This window comes from Lytechinus variegatus, chromosome 1 (genome assembly GCF_018143015.1).
Source record: "Lytechinus variegatus isolate NC3 chromosome 1, Lvar_3.0, whole genome shotgun sequence".
Classification (NCBI taxonomy): domain Eukaryota; kingdom Metazoa; phylum Echinodermata; class Echinoidea; order Temnopleuroida; family Toxopneustidae; genus Lytechinus; species Lytechinus variegatus.
In genome coordinates, this window is record NC_054740.1 from 17,577,355 (window position 1) to 17,594,607 (window position 17,253).

General features: G+C 36.1%; 1 protein-coding gene across 3 annotated transcripts in view; it reads left to right on the forward strand.

Moving 5' to 3' along the window:
* LOC121407665 (sodium- and chloride-dependent glycine transporter 1-like) overlaps positions 1 to 16,478 on the forward strand; it is a 53,544-nt gene extending 37,066 nt beyond the window's left edge. For all 3 annotated transcript variants that reach the window (XM_041598866.1, XM_041598851.1, XM_041598857.1), the window contains exons 5-15: positions 5,083 to 5,302; positions 8,798 to 8,933; positions 9,437 to 9,571; positions 10,086 to 10,189; positions 10,561 to 10,685; positions 11,034 to 11,146; positions 11,290 to 11,421; positions 12,458 to 12,557; positions 13,159 to 13,286; positions 13,875 to 14,048; positions 14,829 to 16,478. In XM_041598866.1, coding sequence (XP_041454800.1) covers positions 5,083 to 5,302; positions 8,798 to 8,933; positions 9,437 to 9,571; positions 10,086 to 10,189; positions 10,561 to 10,685; positions 11,034 to 11,146; positions 11,290 to 11,421; positions 12,458 to 12,557; positions 13,159 to 13,286; positions 13,875 to 14,048; positions 14,829 to 14,966 — 1,505 coding nt within the window. In that variant the 3' untranslated portion in view covers positions 14,967 to 16,478. The remainder of the gene's footprint in view (positions 1 to 5,082; positions 5,303 to 8,797; positions 8,934 to 9,436; positions 9,572 to 10,085; positions 10,190 to 10,560; positions 10,686 to 11,033; positions 11,147 to 11,289; positions 11,422 to 12,457; positions 12,558 to 13,158; positions 13,287 to 13,874; positions 14,049 to 14,828) is intronic.
* The last annotated feature ends 775 nt before the right edge of the window (positions 16,479 to 17,253 follow it).

Below are 17,253 nucleotides of genomic sequence, written 5' to 3' on the forward strand. Positions count from 1 at the left end.
CCCTTTTCTTTATTTTATATATACCCTATCCTTTCTGCTTGCCCTTTTTTGTTCCATCTATCTTTATTTCCTATCTTTCTTTCCTCGACATTTTCTTTTCTCTCTCTCTCTGTTCATTTTTCTTTCTTTCCTTCTTTATCCAATATACTTTTTTATTTCCTTCATTCTTTCTTTCCTTATAATTACCTTGGCTTCCTTCTCTCTTCGTCTCCTGTTTCTTTTCGTTCTTTCTCTCCTTCCATTATTTTCTATTTTTTCGTTCTCTTCCCCTTCATTCTTCCCTTCCATTCTTTATTCCTTTCTTCATTTTTCCCTTCTTATTCTTTTCCCTTATTTTTATTTTCTTTCTTTTGTTTCTTTCTTTCAAAGAATGAAGGAAACATGTTTATTTCCTTCATTCTTTCTTTCCTCCTTCTTTTTCTCACCTTTCCCCTTTAATTATCTCCTTTATTTTGCGAGACATTTATTAATCTTCCCTTCCTTCCTTTCTTTCTTTCTATATTCATTTCAAAGAATGACGGAAACCTTTTTTTTATCTCTTTTATTATTTCTTTCATCCTTTTATTCTAACTTTCTGTTATTTTTTCTGTTTTCCTTTATTTTCTTTCCTTCCCAATCATCTCTTTTCTTTCTCTCCTTCATTCTTTCGTTCACCTTCCCTTCTAATTCTTTATATTTTTTTCAAAAGTCTTATAATTATACTATGGATTCTCAGAATCTTTGTTGATCTTCGTTTGTCAATTGTCCCGTATTTCATTTTGTGAAATCTGGTCACCCTGAGTGAAATATACAAATGACGCTACAGTACAACCCCGGGGTACAATACACAGAATGATAATTCCTAAATGCACATGACAATTGGCATATACCGGTACTAGTACACTGGCAATCTGCTACACGAAAATTAACCTGCACGAAACACAGCGCGCGCCTTTGAGTCGAACCCGGAAGAAGCACGACACAATGACGTCATAGAATCATGATTCAAATCACGATATCGTTTATACGACCCTTTTCGTTCGTGATTCTACAGAAACGTCTTTCCAAACGCCCCTTTTTCCGTGTTTCATGTTTGTGATTTGAAAGACGTTTATTTCCACTTTCGACTAAACGCAATCGTGATTCTGCAGAATCGTGATTTGAATCATGATTCTAATCATGATTCTAGGGTAAAAAAGTGTCGAATAAACGCACCCCTAGACGATTTCAATTGACACAAATTCTATTCTCCGTCATATTACGATACTACGGATAATAGAATTCATTTGAAAACTAGACTAAGGGTGCGTTTATTCGACACTTTTTTACCCTAGAATCATGATTAGAATCATGATTCAAATCACGATTCTGCAGAATCACGATTGCGTTTAGTCGAAATTGAATATAATCATGATTAGAATCACAAACATGAAACACGAAAAAAGGGGCGTTTGGAAAGACGTTTCTGTAGAATCACGAACGAAAAAGGTCGTATGAACGATATCGTGATTTGAATCATGATTCTATGACGTCATTGTGTCGTGCTTCCGGGTTCGACTCAAAGGCGCGCGCTGTGTTTCGTGCAGGTTAATTTTCGTGTAGCAGTATTGCCAGCATTTAGGAATTATCATTCTGTGTATTGTACCCCGGGGTTGTACTGTAGCGTCATTTGTATATTTCATTGTTTTCATCCATCATTTCTTCAAGTTCCAAAGGTACAAATTGGACTGACGATGAACTCGGGGCTCTGCTTGTGCTTTGGGCTCAGCCTGAAGCACAAGCATCCCTTACCGGGATTCACAGAAATAAGACGATCCCTTTCAGCGGCGCTTGCGAGGGAGGGATTTCAACGGAGATGTGGCACCGCCTGTCGAGACAAAATTAACAGAATTCGTGCCCAGTACAGGACCATCATAGACAAGAAAAATCGATCGGGAGGTGGGAGGGAGGATGAAGACCCCTTCTGGTTCCCGATCAAAAACAATACGAGGTACAATACACGGAATTCTGGAAGTAAAAGAATTTTTACTTCGGAAGCCGAGTAAGCGTTGCACTTGCACAAACGATCGCGCGTTAGCTCCGGCGGCAGCAAAAATCTAGCAGCCGACGTGAAGTTAGAAACACGTGCGAAAATGTTGACCTATACTTCCTGGGTCAAACTGCGCACTGTGATGCGCACTGGATCGGCCCGAATTCAGGGAGAAACAGCGTTAGAAAGATGGTCGTATAAACGCTGATTCTGTCGGATCGTGATTCATGCTGCTGTTTTGAATCATGATTCAAATGGTGATTCAAATCACGATTCTGGGTCGAGGTCGCATAAACGCAGCCTAAGTTATTCGTGACTTAAGAACAGAATTATGAAATGACCCCAGGGTCTGTTTCACTAAGCTGATTCCTAACTTGGATCGTAATACACGACAGTGCTAAGTTTATTCACAAATGTGAGTAAAAGCATGGACCTAATAGGTCCATGGTAAAAGTGATCCTAATGTTAGGCATACACTTGACATAACAAACGACTCGAGTTTTAAAGGGCCAAACGAAATACCCCGACTTTTCCCTCAAAACTGATGTTTCTGAAAGTGTTGCTGTATTGATAACAATAATATTGTGACAGAAATATTAAACTAATCGTCAACAATAAGGTTGATTTTCTTCAAAGATCATTCATTTATAAATATCCCTTGCAAATTTGAAAGATTGAGACTAAATAGCGATTCATCTCGATAATAATAATTCAAAACCTATTGTAGGTTTGGAGCCAACAAAAGTTTTCTATAGTCCAGGTTATATCTGGCGTTCCATAACATTTGCTCCGGCGATGTCCCTCCAATCTAAAAGCTAACCATAAATAATAATTAAAAAAAAATTACAAACCTATAACATCACCCCCCCCCCCCCGTTCTTATCCTGATTTAAATCTGTTCTTTGAATTGCTGCCCTAACGATAAATCTCCTGCCTTCCGTAATTTTGTTAAGGCTTGGTCACACCGCCCGAGCGTTGTTGGAGCGGTCGTGGAGCGGAGAGAAAAAAATCATCACCGCTCGCTACCTTTCACCATTTTCGATTTCGATTGTTTTTTTGTTTTCGATTTTCCGCCCAATTTTGAGAGCGAAATTCGACCCTCTTTCCCTACAACAACGCTCGGGCGGTGTGACCAGGCCTTTAAGGCATGGTCACACCGCCCGAGCGTTGTTGGAGCGGTCGTGGAGCGGAGAGAAAAAAAATCATCACCGCTCGCTACCGTTTACCATTTTCGATTTCGATTGTTGTTTTTTTGTTTTCGATTTTTTCCCCAATTTTTAGAGCGAAATTCGATCCTCTTTCCCTACCGCTCCACGACCGCTCCAACAACGCTCGGGCGGTGTGACCAGGCCTTTAGACAATTTGCCGCATGGCATCATATCAGGTCATGGCAATGACCGATGTTAAATCGGTCTAGTCCTGCTGTCTATCAGTCACGAATTTTTCGTAATATACACAAGTAGATAAAACACATTATGATCAAGGAAGCGTTTCGTGAAAGGACGTATTATTTATATCCGACACTTACGATGCTTCTCGGTAAATCATAACCAAGAGAAATTGTCACATCTGACAACTGGTTAGATTACAATATTGCTGATGAAACGCTCCCCCAAATTTGACAACTTTTCTCTTTCATTGTTTTAATAACACCCCTCCCGATATGACTGTCACGCCCAATTTCTGCTGTTCTTCGTTACGCTGTCTTGTTTTCTTATCGGTAATGCCCACTGATATCAATCCTGTCCATTAAAATTCATGAAATCAATTTCTCCTCACGACTGGAAGCAAGAAGGAACTTTCATTTTTTTTCTATTTCAATAAATATTCTCACAATCTTTGCAACGCCTTGTATAAATTTGCTCATTTGTCTGGGAAAATTGATGTTATCAAATATTTATGACATTTTGCGGTGACTGTAGACTTAAAATGGTAAGGTATTTCTATGCATAGGGGCAATTCCATAAAATATTTACGTCCGACCCCCTATAGTTGGGACCTTCATGAGATTTTCTGTCTCTGATTTTTTTGTTCTTTTGACAGTCTGTAATGCTGTCAAATGACCATTATTAAATGAAGTAAGACTTTAGAAAAATGGGGGTCGGATGTAAAAAAAAAAGGTTCATCATTTTATGGAATTGCCCATAGGGGAAGCCGGAGAAGGTAGTATTATGCACCTTTTCTATCCATAATATGCAGAACATACTCTGACACGTAAAAAGATGGCCCGAAAAATTCGTTCTTCTCTTTAAGTAATTATACCCCGCCAAACGAAGTTTGAAGGGGGTAGGTATATACATGGACCTATTTGTGATAGGTCCATGGTATATAGGAATCAACGTCCAGTATAAGGTGGTCGGTCGGGCGGGTAGTCCGTTGCAAATCTTGCCATTCGAACTACTACCTCAGTTTTTAACCAATTCTCATGTAATTTAGAACTAAAATGGGTCTTCAGTGGGGTAAAGATATGCAAGACACATCTCAGCATGTTTCGGAAATTGTGTTGTGATGTAACGGTATTTCAACTTCAGGCAAAAATAAGAGAAAATCTTGCGGTTCAAACTATTTCCTCAGTTTTTAACTTATTCTCATGAATGGACTAATTCTTGAGTCAAGGATGGGCAAGATATATTTCTCGCATTTGTCAGAAATTATGTTGCCATTGTAGCCGCATATTATGGCCCAAATCTCAGATGTTTGTAGATCAAACTACTTCCCCAGTTTTTGGCCAGTGCATCTTGTTCATCGGATAAAAGATGCAATTCCCTTTTCCAAATATGTAAAACATCTAAAGGCAATGCCAGCGCGACGCGCGAGCGAAAATTTTATATGATAACATGAAAGAAATTTTTATTATTTTCCGGGTTTCCCCTAATCTTATTTTATTCACTCGTCTTCCTCATCTTCTCTTTCCCCTTCTTTTTCTGTCCCCATTTTTTATTTTTTATTTTTGCTCTGCCAATAGGGGGGGGAGGGCGGCCCCCCCCTGGATCCGCCTATGTTAGACAGTGACACCTATTTTTGTAAGCAATATCGGAGGTTATTATAATTACTCTGAATTTCTCATTTTGTAGGTATCGGATGGGCTATGGTGATGATCTCAGGCATGGTGGCCATCTACTACAACATCATCATGGCGTGGACTACACTTTTCTTCGTGCGTTCGTTCACATCTGAGGTGCCATGGAAATCATGCAACAACACGTGGAACACGGACGCATGTCAGGAAAACTCATCCGTTGCCATGGATATGGGTTTGAATGATACCAAGCGCCCATCCCAGGAGTTTTACTAGTACGTAAATAAAAGAGGAGGAGTAATATATATTTTTTTCATTTAGATATTTATAGAGTGAGGGGAAGGGGATGGCGAAAAAAATGAGAGATGCAGAAGGAGAAGAGAGAGAGATGAGGGAGACAGATAGACAAGCAGATATGATAAGAGAGAATTAGAAGAGAAAAGAAAATGGGAGAGACCGATAGACAAGAGGAGAAAGATAAATGAGAAAGGCAGACATAGACAAGAGAATAAGAAGAAGAGGAGAGAGAAAGAGTTTGGAGTGACATATAGACATAATAGAGACAGGAGAAAGACATTATATTGGACCCCACGGAAGAACAGAGCTGTTAAATTATTGTTTATGTGTTTGTTGTCTCGCCGGCATAGCAGAGATAGGCGCCGCTTTTCCGACGGTGGCAGCGACGGCGGCTTCGTCAACATTAAAATCTTAACCTAAGGTTAAGTTTTTGAAATGTCATCATAACTTAGAAAGTATATGGACCTAGTTCATAAAACTTAAACATAAGGGTAATAGTGTATCACTGAACATTCTGCGTCAGTTTCACGTCACATGATCAAGGTCAAAGGTCACTTAGGGTCAACAAACTTTGGCTATATTGGGGTTATTTGAGGAATCATCATCATAACTGAAGTTTTATGGATCTAGTTCATGAAACTTGGACATAAGAGCAATCAATTATCCTTGAACATCTTGTGCTAGATTCAGGTCACATGATCAAGGTCAAAGGTCATTTAGGGTCAACGAACTTTGATAATGTTGGGGGGTATTTGTGGAATTGTCATTATTACTTTAAAAGTCTATTTATTTAGTTCATGAAACTTGGACATAAGAGCAGCAATGTATCCCTGAATACCCTGTGTGTGTGTTTCAGGAACATGGCCAAGATCAACGGTCATTTAAAGGTCAATAAACTCTTGCTGTGTTTGGAGTATGTGTTGAATTGGTATCATAACTTAGGAAGTTTATGGTACTTGCTCATAAAACATCGACATAAGGGTAATCAAGTATGAATGATTGCTTTGCACATGTCAATGGACATAATATTTCTTTATCATATTAGTATTTTCTTCTGTGAATAATTATTCATTAGCTGTTTTTCAAATAAGCACTGCTGCTATATCGATTTGCGTTATGCAAGCGAGACTGCCAGAGGCATTCCACTTGTTTATGATTTCGGACATAAAACGAAAAACATACATATAGGCAGAAATGAGAGAGATAGAAAAAGAATAGACAGAGAGAAAAGAGGCAGATAAACATAGATGAGGTAGACAACAAAGAAGAAGAGAGATCAGAGAGACAGAAGAAGAAGAGAGAGGAGGGATACAGATAGACAGGCAAAGATGAGAGAGATAGAAGAAGATGAGATAGAGAGAGGTGAGAGACAAATAGAATAAGATGAGAGTCAGACAGAGATAGTAGAGACATAGAGAGACGGAAGAAGAAGAAGGTAGAGATATTTGAGAGACACACGGGATGTGGTTGAGGGAGGGCTATGGGGAAACAGATAGAGTGAGATAAAGGAAGACCAGTAAGGCAAGATGCTGTGCAAACCCTTCACTCGAGTTAAGTGTCTGAATGTGCAGCCTACTCATGCTTTCAAGGCCCTCTCGCTGATTATTGAAACGGCAAGTTTTGTATGTGCTAGTCTTTTGTGGAGACACTTGCTCGTCAAAGTTTCAATCAGGGTCTGTGCCTGCAGACTAAAAGATGCACATGAATCAATGCAGGGGTACTTAGGATTTACAAGATGAGATTACAAAGATTACATGGGGAGAGCTTGAGAGGAGAGAAACGGAGACCAAAAAAATATATGCAGAAAGAGAGGATGATAGAAATAATTTGTTCATTTTTAGGTGATTCTTATCTCCAGCTTGTTTATGTGAATTCTGCTGGTGCAGTAAATTTAATTAAAATGCAAATATTTTAATGACGTGTATTGTAGATAGAAAGATTGAAAGCGGCTACTGTATTTCATATCCTATGCATGAATTTCTTGCATCGTTGTAAACTATATACATGTATCAACTGAAATTCCCACATGAGGAAAGATAAAATCTGAAAGAGATAAAAATCATTTTCACCATTTTTCACATGAAATGGATTTGAAGAAGCTTAGGCAACTGATTTATTGAGTACAAACTCGGCTGTCGGGTCGGTTAACAATAGTGCAAGCGTGACATTTTATTCACCCTGGGTGCGCAAGGTTGACGATTGATTCACTCTGGGGTTGGGGATATTTTATTACCTTAATGTAATTTTAGTTCATATTTATCATGCCTTTGCTTTGCTCCTGATTGTAGAAGGACACTGTTCTCACTACCTTCCTAAAACTGGTTTACTGGGAACTAGTTTAGTGGAAACTCGTTTAGACTAAGAAGCATTATGATTTGAGGTCATCCTATTTTTATTATACACCCATCCTAGACAGGACGTATTATTATTGTCTCTTTGTCCGTTAACTTTTCCTTGTAAATGCGATAACTTCAGTTTGACTTAACCTAGGCTCATATAATTTGGTGTGTATGATACTAGCATGGATCCCAGGAAGCCTACTTATTTTGAGGTCAGAAGGTCAAAGGTCACATTGACATGTTTTCATCTTATCCTTCTGCAGTCCTTGTAAATGCCAATACTTCAGTATAGCTAAACCTAGGCTCATATAATTACATGTGAATGATACTGTGTGTAGCATGGATCCCAGGAAGCCTATTTATTTTGAGGTCAAAAAGTCAAGGTGAAGGTCACAGTGACATGTTTACATCTTACCCTTTTGAAGTCCTTGTAAACGCGAATACTTTAGTATAACTTAACCTAGGCTCATATAATTTGGTTTGTATGGTACTAGCATGGGTCCCAGGAAGCCTATTGATTTTTAGGTCAAAAGATCAAAGGTCAAGTTGCCAGCTGTCACTTTTCTTGCTTCACCAATAACTCCAATTTCCGCATTACAGGCGGGCGTATTATGTCCTTGCCCTAGCGACACTCTTTCTTGTTAATTATCCTTGTGATAACTGAAAAAGTTTATGACGAATCAACTTGCATATTGGAGGATCGGTGAACTGATTAGTTTTAGAACAACACTGATTGAGGTAAAAAGTTAGGTCCTAAAGGTCACTGCGGTCATATCATATACCTGCTGAAAATTTCTTATTCTTGTTTGGTTTCTTAACCTAAGATCTGTTTGAAGAAGTATCATAAAAAGGAGGAGTGCTGTGATCTGATTAGTTTTGGGTCTATTGTAGCCAGGCGGAGGACCAATGGAGGGTGAAATGTCTAACCTCTGACAGACGGGAGAGCTTTTGTCGCTGCCCTACATGCCAGGAGGCATAACAGGCAGTAAGTAATTGCAGCCAGGCACTCAAAGTTTCCAAACATGGAAGGAAAATGAAAATATTATCCTGGGTCAGCTGCTGATCTAGTTAAACAAAGAGTAATTGGTAAATATGGGTATATATTAATTATATTTTGTTTGGCTTTACTTTCAGCAACTATGTATTAGGTGTTGATGGTCACAATCTAGATGACATGGGCGCTATGAAATGGGAGCTTGTTGTATGCCTTCTCTTCTCCTGGATTGTCATCTTCTGCTGCATCTGCAAAAGTGTGAAGAGCTCTGGCAAGGTACTGATTCAACCCATAATAATAATGATAATATGTATATGGTGGCATATATGTAGAAAGTTCTATTCCAAGTTGCACAAGGACAAAAGAAAGAAATAGTAAGAGAGTTTGGATGAGTGTTGAAATGTCAAGAAGTGATACTGTAAGAAGAGACATGATTTCAATTTAGATATGAAAGTTATGTTGTATGGTATTCACCTTTTCAATGTATTATCTCACTTCATATTTGTATTTTTTTCTGTCTGTACAAGATTTACTGATTTTAGAGAATAAATGAAGAGATAAATAGATATATGAACAGACTTTTGTGAATTCATAAAAAAGCAATTATTTTAAATTTCAAAACTGAAATACCGAATTCTATTTTGGAGACTGGGCTATGTATGAAACTATTTCACACAAAAATCATACTTAAACTGAAATATATATTGCATATGAAATTACTGAATATATAGAATGATACATTTATTTTTTCCCCTTTTCCAATTCCCCTTTAATAACAGGTGGTATACTTTACTGCAACCTTTCCCTATGTGATTCTCACAATCCTTCTCATCCGAGGCGTGACTCTACCAGGAGCAGATATTGGTATCAACTACTACCTATCACCTCGCTGGGAGAAACTCAAGGAGACTCGAGTAAGTCCATCCATTTTGCACAATTCTTTACATGTAGATATTTGTTTTAGAAGTTCTCAGTTGGTTTTATTGATGTCTTTCCTTTCTCTGTGTGTATATTGTATCAACTATTTGATTATAGTTTTAAAATATTTTTTCATAATTTCTTGATACGTTGACTACATTCTGGATACTTTCTAGATTAAAGCAATAAGTAACTCCTCTAAATATAGGAATGACTAATGATCTGATCAGTTACTAAGGGGGAGAATAAAGATTTTTATATGCATTGAAATATCTTTTTTTTTTGCAATAAAAGTACGACTTCAATCTTGGCTCATAATTGCTTTGGGAGAGGTGGTGAATTGGTTTTAGAGGTTAGGTTGTGTTTTTAAGTATGTAGATTTTTAAAGAAAATATTAGTTTTGAGAAAAATTAAAGAAATTGAAACTACAATATATACACAGTAATGTAGGGCACTATATGGTTTATAGAGGTGTTATATATATAATTTCCATCTCACTCCTCTCTGAAGGTTTGGGGTGCAGCAGCAACACAGATCTTCTACTCTCTTGGACCTGCTTGGGGTGGAGTTCTTACTTTCTCTAGCTACAACAAGTTCAACAACAATTGTATTGTGTAAGTTTATTATAATCTCATCCATCTATTTTATTCTTTATGCATATTTTATTTTGTTTTAAAGGATGTGAAATGAATTAATTTGAATCTGGAAACAATCTATATATAGTCAATATCTAATTGTCTTATATATGCACTGTTGAATATATTATTGTTTAAATGTGCTACTGACAAAACAACTTCAAACTGTAATTAATCTTAACTATAATCAGAAAGATTTCATTGTCATTTGATCTGTTCTTACAGTCAATTATTTTTTGTTTTAGTTTTTGGTATCAACAGTATATGACATGGTTATACTTTAAAAACCAACATTTATTGGGTTGAAATAAATGCTTCTATCTTAACCACAATCCAATTTTCCGCTACAGTGATGCAATCTGTATCCCCATAATCAACTGTTTGAGTAGTTTTTATGCGGGATTCGTAGTCTTCTCAACGCTGGGATTCATGTCCTATAAGACTGGCATCTCAATTGATCAAGTCGCAGTCAAAGGTTAGTGTTCTCCTGATTTTATCTTATGTGCATTGATCAATGTAACGTGTATGATTCAATGATGTGCCCCATTTTCATGTAAACAACTTCATCACAACTTTTTTTTGCATCAGCTTGTAACACCTAAATTCAATTAGACATGACAAAAATGCAGATTATTAAATATGAACTGTTTAAACTTCTCTCTATATAATAGCAAATTCATTTAGATGCCAATTTAGGAGAAAATTGATTAAACAATGCAATACAGTTCAGTTCAATTCTTTATTTCATTTTCATTCAAACATAATACAAAGTGATATGAGTATATAAATCACTTGATTTTGATTGTGACCATTTGTTTTTCAGGTCCAGGTCTTGTTTTTGAGACTTATCCGGAAGCAATTTCCCAGATGCCTGTTGCCCCTCTCTGGGCTATTCTCTTCTTCTTCATGTTCTTCCTTGTCGGACTTGATACACAGGTAATAATACTATGCCACAGTTTTGTGTATATAAGTGTACTTGTACAGGTATGTAGGTAATATACTATAAAACACATGATGATGAATTTTTGTATTGCCTGAGCGTTATTTACATTAAATTGTTTTATTTTGTTTGTCAACAGTTCGGGATGGTGGAGACTGTTGTGAGTGGACTGGTTGATTACTTCCCGAATCATTTGAGAAAACATGGCACCTTAGTGGCCCTTATAGTCTGTGTGTTCTTCTTTCTTCTTGGACTTCCCATGGCTTCTCAGGTATGGTATAATACAAATATTGCACATCATCCGGGGCATTAGTAAGAAATATACCCTGAGGTACCTATGGAACACTTCCAACATGCCTCAGGCATAGTAAAGGGCAATTTGGACGGTTTCAAAGGTAACAATTTGGGTTGTTATTCTAATATTCTAATGCCCTAGCAAAAGGATGTGAATTATTTGTTTTATAAGATATTGATATGGATCTTTGTTATTTGATAAACCATCCTTATCTCAAACCATGGCTGGTCAATAGAATAAGTCATTAGTAACAGTCATTAGCATGACACACACCTTTTTTCATGATCCAGAAAAAAAAAAAACCCAGGGAAGCCAACAAATTATTTTTCAATCTTGAGCAGCTTCTATTTTAGAATTTCCCTCTAATTTCATATGGCTTCATAACTTGCCATTATTGTAAGAACCATGGAAACCTTCTTGATTTTGATTGGCTGTTAATCCCTGTTACCATGGCAATTACCTTGGTGGTAAGTCTTTGTGAAATAGCCACAACTAAGTGGTCAGTCACTTGGATTTTCCCGAAAGGGGGGGGGACTTTTACAGGGAAATTTATGGGGAGGGGGGGCAGGCGAAAACACATCAGGTTTGTTACTTGGTTTATAGAACACCTTGTCTGAACATATTGGAGGAAGCATGCTAAAAATTAGTGAAAATTGCTTATTTCAAGAGGATGCATTCATTCCAATTTGCATTTGACAATTACCAAGATGAATGTACCTGTTTGTCCTCTGAAAGGATTTCATAATTGAAAATGTCTATGTCTAATCAACCTGATACTCTAGGAAATTAATGTAAGGAAATTCTTTATTTCTTCAACAGAATTATGAATAATTTACCATGTTTGATATAATGATTTTGTTCAACTCCTTGATGAACAAAATGTAATCACACTGTTCTCTCTCTCTCAAATTTGTTTATTTTCATTTCCAACATAACATAATAAAATGGCCGTAATTACAATGACATTGTCATTTACTTACAATATAATCTCTATCTCTCTCTTTTTATCTAGGGTGGAATTTATATGTTTGAGTTGATAAACTGGTACAGCTGTTGGATATCCCTCATGTTGGTGGGCTGTTTTGAGTGTTTGGCTGTTGTTTATTTCTATGGTAGGTTATTGTTCTTGATCATTGCATAAATTAGAGTGTAAGTATTTAGTGGTTCTCAGACATAATAAAAACAAGCTTGTCACAGTTGACAAACTGGTATTATAAATCAAAATTACCTTAAAAGACTAGTGAAAATTTACCGGCGAGCAGACTGTGCTGAAAAGTAATCCAAACAAGCGAGACGCTTTCAACTGACTAGCACTCTTTAGTCCAATTCTTCTTATATAAAATGAGCTGGTGTATACATGACCCAGCAATCCAATAAAACCAGTTTAGCTTGCTCATTACCAAATATCATCAAATGAAGCAATAAGACATTAAGAACAATTGTTTATTCACAGTTTTCGATTGTGATATAATGTTTTTAAAATATTGGAAACAACTTTGCCTATTTTCATGACGTAGGTTTTGCTAACACACAAGTTCTATAAGTCCCTTTTTTCTGGCTACTCGCCACCTAACTTTTGTTTGATAGGCTTGTGATCACCCCTGATCAATTTCACCTCGTAACCAATGTTTTCAAATTTTGTTTTATCATCTTTATATCAACCTTTTTATTGGAAAGAAACACAATTTTCTCTATAATGTTTGGATGTTTTAGGTGTGTGTCGTTTCATGGGTGATATCAGACGTATGGTTGCCGAGTACAAGTGGATGCAACCTGTTCTGACACCACTCCTTTACTGGTATTCAAGTTGTTGGCTCGTCATTACTCCTGCCATTATACTGGTAACTATTCCTTTCAGAGCTAATGAAAAAAGAAAACATGAAAGATTCAACTTTATGCAACATGGACAGATTGGAAACATGTTTGTGCTTTATAAATGATTGATGCAATATTTGAAGAAGTTATCACCATCAAAAGATTAATTCTTTTAATGGCTCATATAATTTGGTGTGTGATACTAGGATGAATCCCAGGAAGCTTATTGATTTTTGAGGTCTAGGTCATGGTGACATGCTGTCATCTTACCCTTCTGAAGTCTTTGTAAACATGAAAACTTCAGGTTAACTTAACCTAGACATATATAGTTTGGTCTGTATGATACTAGCATGGATCCGAGGAATGCCTTTGATTTTGAGGTCAGAAGGTCAAATGTCAAGTCGCCATCTTCCACTTTTCTTGCTTGACCAATAACTCCATTTTTCCGTGTTACAGGTGGGTGTATTATGTGCTTACCTTAGCGACATCTTGTTAAAGATTGCATGATGGTGCAGATACCATCCTGAAAAGCACTGTTGGATGGTAAATGATAAATATTGTTTTATCTTTCTTGTATAATAACTTCCCTTCCCTTCTCATTCTACCTTCCATAGTTCATAACAGTGTTTGGAATGATCAACTACGTTCCTGTCTACTTTGGGGACTATGTCTACCCTAAGTGGAGTGAGGTGCTTGGCTGGCTAATGGCCGTTGTACCTCTACTGACCATCCCGCTTGTGATGGTCATCAAGCTATGCTTTGCTTCAGAAGGAGAAAATTATGCTCAGGTAAGAAATGGCCATTCCTATTTTTCAAAAAACACAGTAATGGATGGGGTTGTAGAGTAATAGTCTATTTATCCTTAACTGATATGACAAAATAATCGTCATGATTTTTGCATTAAACTTTTATCATACCAATAAAATGATCAGTGATATGAAGTCAATGAAATGATGTTGATGATAATGATATTACTAATGATGATAATGATAGTAGTAGTGGTAGTACTACTACTACCACCACCACCATTCTGTTATGATTCTGTTACAACTTATATTACAATTACATACTGATGATAAAGGTAATTTGATATGATAATGATGATAACAAAATTCAAGTTATCATAATGATGATGATAATGTAATTATTATAGCAGTGATAGTATTAATGATAACATAGTCATAAGTAATGTTAAAGATTGTAATGTTATCAGTAAAAATGGGCATGCACATTGCAAGATGATATACAAGACACCTTTTCTTCACATTTGAAATTACAAAGTAATCATATAGTACAATAGAATTCTGTTACCATTTTTCAAGTCTGAAGGTTTGCGTGATCTAATTATATATATTTAACGCTTTAAGTAAATTTACTATTTTTCTATGGGAATTGAATATGTATATGTTGGATATTCATTTGTACTTCATAAGATATTTACATTTGAAACTTTTTGTCAAATGTAACAGCAGATCTTATGTCAACAATATAAATCTCTAAATAAAGCATATCTAAATGTATCATATTGTAAGTTGGCATTTTTGTTCGAATTTCCCATCTTTTTGCAGCGTTTTCTGTTTCTTCTCAAGCCAACACCTGAATGGGAAAACAAAGAGAAACAGTTTCAAGCCAAGACCCATCTACCACTGGCATATGAGAAAGATGTTGAGCTAGACTCCCTCAAAACCAACGGGATGTATGCGTAAGAAGACTATGAAAGGAGTAGTATCTTTCTTCTTGCCGATACCTAGAAGAAGATTAAAAGTGAGACTTGTAAGAAAAGACAGGAATGTTGTTTGTGTGTTAGAATTTAGAAGCTGAAGTTATGCTCTTTGGATTTTTTCTTCTTTTTTTTTGTCGTTTGTGGCAGTGATTTGAAGAGGGAATGAGAATTGTCTCCGTTCAAATCATATCAAGATGGGAATAATTCATCTTGCCTGTTTGTATATGAAAGAGAATGTTAATCTCGCCATATGTAATTATACAAAAGAGTATTTAATCTCTTTGATTGGTAATTATACAAGGGAGGCTATTATCTCTCGATTTGTAAATAATCAACTGGGAATGCTAATCTCTCGGTTAGTAGAATAGAAAGGGACCATACTGATCTCTCATTTTTAAGATATAGATGCGGAGTATGAATCAGCTTTTTAAGGAATTTTGAAGGATAGAATGGGAGCTTTGCACTCCTGCTTTGCAAAATATCAAGGAATGAATTACTCCATATTGCATGCCAAAGATTGGTTTCTTATTAGGTGGAGATAACTTTGCAGCAGATCAGCTTAAAAGCTATGTGATGAAAAGGTGAAATGAATGTTATTGTGTTGTGTTTGGGAAAAGACTTCTAACTGGGAAATAATTGAAGTAGTCTTTGAGAAGTTGTAAGAAATCAATGCTCTCAGGAACAATGGTACAGTGATCTTTTACTCCTGATGACTGAGATGTTAGGGAAGGGTACAAATAATAAAGAGTAATGTAACTGTCATTGGTTCAAAGGATTTAATTTGTAATAAGAGATAGATGAAAAAATGAGAAGAGGAAAATAATGCCTTTGAGTTTTGTTCAACATTAAAGATATACTCTTTGCTGACTTGTGTCAAACTAGCTTTTCACTCACTCCACTTTTCTGTAAAATCCTAATAAAGGAGTTGAAATGCAATGAACGATTCCTATAATTGAATAGAGAGAAAGTTCTCAACATTTATTTTGACTGTAAATACATGGCAATTTGTGACAATTTCGATAGACAGCTTCTGTTTATAATAGTATAGAATTTCATAATGTTATATATGTATTCTATATTACCACACTTGAGTTCAGGCTATTTTTTTTTTGGGGGGGATAGTGTTTTGATTTGTTTTTCATTTGAATTATTCATGTTTGGATATGACAGTTATACAGTACAATTATAGAGCCATGATACAAAAATATTTTATTTTATTCTTCACTACTTCCATTACAAAGAATGATTCTTCCGGGGATATTTATTAATGGATTAATCGTGATTGAGATCACCTATTGAGAATGGAGTTATAAGGGGAGAGATAAAGTACTAACTCTGACCAAAGGCTCATTAAAGTTTGATTTGAGTCCACTCATGTCTTATCACACTACTTATACATTCAGAGACTAGTTCAACCATGGTTTGAATCTGCGCTTCAACTATGGATAGCCATGTATTACCAAAATAATATTTCTAGTTAAAATAGATTACATTTTAAAAAAAATTAAATACCTAGATCTAAATTTGATTTATGTGTATATTTTTTGATAAAAGCCAGAAATCTGGGGTCGTATTCTGAAAATTGTTTTAAGATAAATATTCTTGTATCTTCAGAGTTACAATGAAATCTGTATTCTGAAAATTCTTGTCTTTCGGTGAGCGGGTATGATGTCAGAGCTAGAATTATGCGTAAAGTTAAAAACGGCGCATAAATATATCTGTGTGCAAGATAACATATCAAGATAAAAAGTATTCTGAAAATTCTCTTATCTTTGCGGTCTGTTAACTTCCTTGCAAAATACAAAAAAAAATTACAAGAGGTAGGGGGCTATTGTAACTTAATGTTGCATTGATATTTCTCAGTCAACAATGATAATTTCTTGCTGCATCCTGCAAGAACATCATGTTTTACAAAAGGAGACATTTCAAAGACATTATAACGATGGATTGGTAGACTTGTCAGCATTTACATTAAGTATTCGAGATGATGAATCTTTTCAGAGAAAACATATGTCTTTGAGAACAGCCACAATTATTTTTAACACAGAACCTCATAAGCATCAGGGGCGCAAGAAAATTACGCCTCATATCAACAATGCGCTCAATTACTTTTCAGAAGAGACGCTTCTATTGGTTGATCTAAGCATATGACAAGCTTTATGATTGGTTGATGATAAAATATTGGGTGTGTCAGAGATAAACTTTGGGATGTCCTTACAGATATAAAACAATTTTCAGAATACTGATCAGAGACAATTTTAGCGAGCTGT